Source organism: Aplysia californica, unplaced genomic scaffold, assembly GCF_000002075.1.
Source record: "Aplysia californica isolate F4 #8 unplaced genomic scaffold, AplCal3.0 scaffold00961, whole genome shotgun sequence".
NCBI classification, from domain to species: Eukaryota; Metazoa; Mollusca; class Gastropoda; order Aplysiida; family Aplysiidae; genus Aplysia; species Aplysia californica.
Genome location: NW_004798231.1, coordinates 225,955 through 230,087, shown reverse-complemented (window position 1 = coordinate 230,087; position 4,133 = coordinate 225,955). Strand labels below are relative to the sequence as shown.

General features: G+C 37.6%; 1 protein-coding gene across 1 annotated transcript in view; it reads left to right on the top strand.

The window, feature by feature from the left end:
• Positions 1-15: 15 nt before the first annotated feature.
• The window catches only part of LOC101863702 (kinesin-like protein KIF13A), a gene marked incomplete at both ends in the record, with an annotated part of 14,465 nt that continues 10,347 nt past the window's right edge, over positions 16-4,133 (top strand). The window contains 1 exon segment of the mRNA XM_013089483.1: positions 16-210. Coding sequence (XP_012944937.1) covers positions 16-210 — 195 coding nt within the window.

The following is a 4,133-nucleotide window of genomic DNA, read 5'->3' as shown; positions in this document are numbered from 1 at the left end:
CCCCATGGTACGCAGCGCGGGGCGTTCGTGAGCGAGCCGGCCATCCTGGTGAAGCGCAAGCAGCGCAACAGCCAGATCTGGTCTGTGGAGAAGCTGGAGAACAAGGTCATCGACATGCGCGAGATGTACGAGGAGCGCAAGGCGTCGGGCGGACCCATGATGGTAGAGGAGTCCTTCACGGACCAGCTAGACGCTTCCCTCATTGCTGGGGTTTGTTGTGACCGCATGCTTCTGTCGTGCCTTCCTTTTCTTTTTTCTTTTTTTTTTTTTTTTTTTTTTTTTTTTTTTTTTTTTTTTTTTTTTTTGATTGTTTGATTCGTATTACTTTTTTTTTTCTTTTTGGTAATATTGTTGATCATTTAGAAGAAAGGATAGTTAAAAACACCCCCCAAAAATGCAACAGCAACATTTTTTCAACCCCCACCCCCATTGAAAAAATACTTAATGTTTTCATACGAAAAGAGTTAAATCAAAAATCAAATTAAAAAGTTACCTGATAGAACTCAAAATTCAAATGTTATAATTTGTGTTATTTTGTAAAGATTTCAAAATCAGATAGAATTTGAGTAGTTATTTCGTAAAAATATAAGAAATAGGCAGAGACTTGAACTACTCTCCAAGTCGTGTTTTGTAAATGAAAAATAATTGAGAACGGAAAAAATTATGTCTTACTTATTGTCTAGCTTAGGACGGTCGTTAAAAAAAATAATTGCGAAGGGAAAAATGAATGTATAGTTCATAGAGCAGTTGAATTGAAATATAGACATTACGCATCTTGCTCTAGCCGGAACATAGACAGCGAAGAAGGCATTAAAATGATTTTTAAAAATAATTTCGAGATGAGAATTTGAACAGATGTGTGAAAGGAAAAGATCAGGAGAATACACGTTGGGTTTTTAAGAGTATTTTATCGTAGAAATGAGTGGCAGTTCATGATTGCTGGAATCTGTTTCAAACCTGGCGCTTGGTGAAGAAAATGTAGTCAGAATTAAATATATAGGAAGTGAGTTTTTTAAATCAAATTTGATACTTCGTAAGGGTTTGGCTAATGGAAAAATTCCTGTCGGCTCGAAGGTGGATACGATTCTAAGATGAATTAAGTAATACTTGCTCGTTCATTTGATCAATTGAAATTTGAATGTGACAGCGTCTGAGTAGATGAGCTAGAGAAACTGTATTTGTTCACCGTGTCATTCAAGTGTTCATTTTATTGTTAAAAAACAGGTTTGGTATTCATCGTGATTAGATGGTTTTGTTTGACAATGTCACAGGGGAAAAAATGAAATTCTAGTCGGAAGATTTGAGACAATATCAGATAATTTTATTAAATTAGATGAAATAGGCCTAAGTTTGCAATATATCTTATCTAAATTGCTCCCCGAATAATGTCTTTTTTTTTTTAATCGATATTTAGAATTTCCTAGCATATTATTGAGAAACAAATTAATGTGTGTTGCGGGTGGTTTGAGGGCGCCACTGTCAATCAGGTCCTACTTCTTTAGTTTCTGTCTGTTGTCTCTGTCTATTTGTCTTACGTTGTCCCAGCACTATGACCGTTATTGTATCAATGTGCCTTTCTTCACTCAGCAACAACGATAACAACAACAGCAACAACAATAACAACAGCAACAACAATAACAACAGCAACAACAACAGCAAAACAACAACAACTACTACTACTACAGCAACAACAAGAAATGTGTCTTATCTGTAGAGAGGTGTATATAGATATAGATATTATCTGTATGTGTGGACAGTATGCATACAATGGATAGTTGTCCCTGTGTCCTTCTAGTGTACGGGAGGATCGAAACTTTCGGGCAGGTTATTCTGATTGGTTTGGGGCTCAGATATTGATTTTTGAAAGTAAAACTATTCTTCGTTCAATTCCCTATAATTATTGGATGAAATACTCTTTGAGTCTTAAGTATCAAAACAAGGCTATAAAAGCTCTCTCGTCCATGGAGGTTTTTTTTTGTGTGTTTTTTTTTACCAGTTTCCACAATTTTCAAATGCGTTTTTCCCAAAACTGCATTTTAAGAACGTTCCACTCTCTATTTCCCTAATCATTCTATTGTGTTTCAAGATATATGCTCTTCAAACTTTACGTGGGTGTACTTTGAAAATTACAATTGACTGGCACAATGAATGTTAGCCAATTTTTGCTCCCCTAGCTGAGTGTTGAGATACACTGCCACCTTGAACAAGTTCATGAAAGTATAAATTATTTAAGCTGGTAAATTGAACTAATATGTCTGCAAGATAATTTCGAAAAAACAAATTTTTAAGTAAATGGACTTATCACGTCTAATAGAAAAGTGCATCAGCTACCTTAAAGAAATGCCCCAAATCCAAATATGAGCTCCGTTTCCATGGCAATGTGAAGATTTTTCTCAAAATGTTATGTTCGAATCTTTATCAGGGTATATATACTGAAACGCCTGTTGCACGCAGTTTTTCTCATTATCAAGGAAAACGGGCCCCGAAAGAAACCTCTACTCTTAAAGCGAAGTGTTTGCGTTAAATGATTGGCAGCCTTAAGAAAGATTTCTGTTAATGTGTACATTCTCCTTAGATGGATGTATCGAGAAAGGTCGGCAATTTATGCGTCATGTTCCCAATTATTCTTACAAATAAGTCTAAGTCTGGAATTGATTGAAACAGGAACATAAGTACAGAGACCCCCAAAGTTTCAAATTACATAGCGATTGCTTAGTACGCCATTCCCTTCAAAGTGCGTCTTTCACTGTTTGCCATCTCCTAATGTAGATAACTCCATTGACGTGTTTTGGGGGAAGTTAAGTTTCGTTTCTCAAACAAAGGAAGAGCGATCTATCTTTGTGAACATTCATCTCCCGTAATAATGAGTTTTCCAGGTTCAGCTGTAGGGTTTCTTGAAAACTTAGATGTACCCCATGTATGTGTGTGTATATATATATATGTGTGTGTGTGTGTGTGTGTGTGTGTGTGTAATATTTTTTTTTAATGTGTGTGTGTGCGCGCGCGCGCGCGCGCGTGTGTGTGTGTGTGTGTGTGTGTGTCCTAAACGTCCACATTCAAGCTTTTGTAAAGAGTCATTCGTTGAGGCAAGCTGTTAAAATGATATAATATGAGCCCAGAAACCAACATTTTACAGGAGGAAGAAGAAATTGTTGCATTCTCTTAATAACTACGCCTACGTCTTGTATTTTTCTTTCTCTTTTCAACATTTACTATTAAATTTTGAATTTCAACAAAATATTTATCGAGCACATGTAATCGGTGTATGAGGAGTATCCTAAGAATAAAGTGGCAGGCTATAGTAAGAAATGAAGAGCTGTGGGAAAGGACTGGACAAAAGGAATATAGAAGTAGAAATAGGACTAAGAACGTGACCTTGGATGGGACACATCTTCACAAACCCCAGCGGAAACATCACATGGCAGTCGCTGCAGTGGAACCCTCAGGGAGCACGAGGCAGGGGTAGGCCACGGGAAACTTGGAGGAGGAGGTATGTGGAAAGGGACACGAGAAAGATGAAGCTCACTTGGAACTAGCTTGGAAGGATGGCCCAGGACATAGATATATATGTGGAATGAGCTTGTATGAGGCCTTTACCCTGGCAGAGGTAAAAGGCATTGATGATGACGACAGCAACCAATACCACAGATTCAGAATGTTAGGCCTACAACATGTTCACAGCTGGCCGACTCATTGAGTTATGTAGTAGTGTTTCCGCGAACTAACAACGTGATATATACATGTATATATATATATATATATATATATATATATAAAGGTCTCCCGTATGTTAGTGTTATTGTTAAAACATGTTCACAGCTGGCCGACTCATTGATTTATGTAGTAGTGTTTCCGCGAACAAACAACGTGATGAGTCCGCCGGGTTGCTACAGGCAAAAGAAGCCGATAGTTATATATACACATGTATGTATGCATGTGTGTGTGTATATATATATATATATATAAAGGTCTCCCCTATGTTAGTGTTATTGTTAAAACATTAAAGACTCCAGGCCCTGCAAGTGGGTTCCGCACTGAAGGTTTTCTTTTCTTTGTGTCCTCCTTCCTCCTGTGGATCGGAAAAAAGTCCTCCGTCCTCCTCCTCTCTCTCTCTCTCTCTCTCTCTCTCTCTC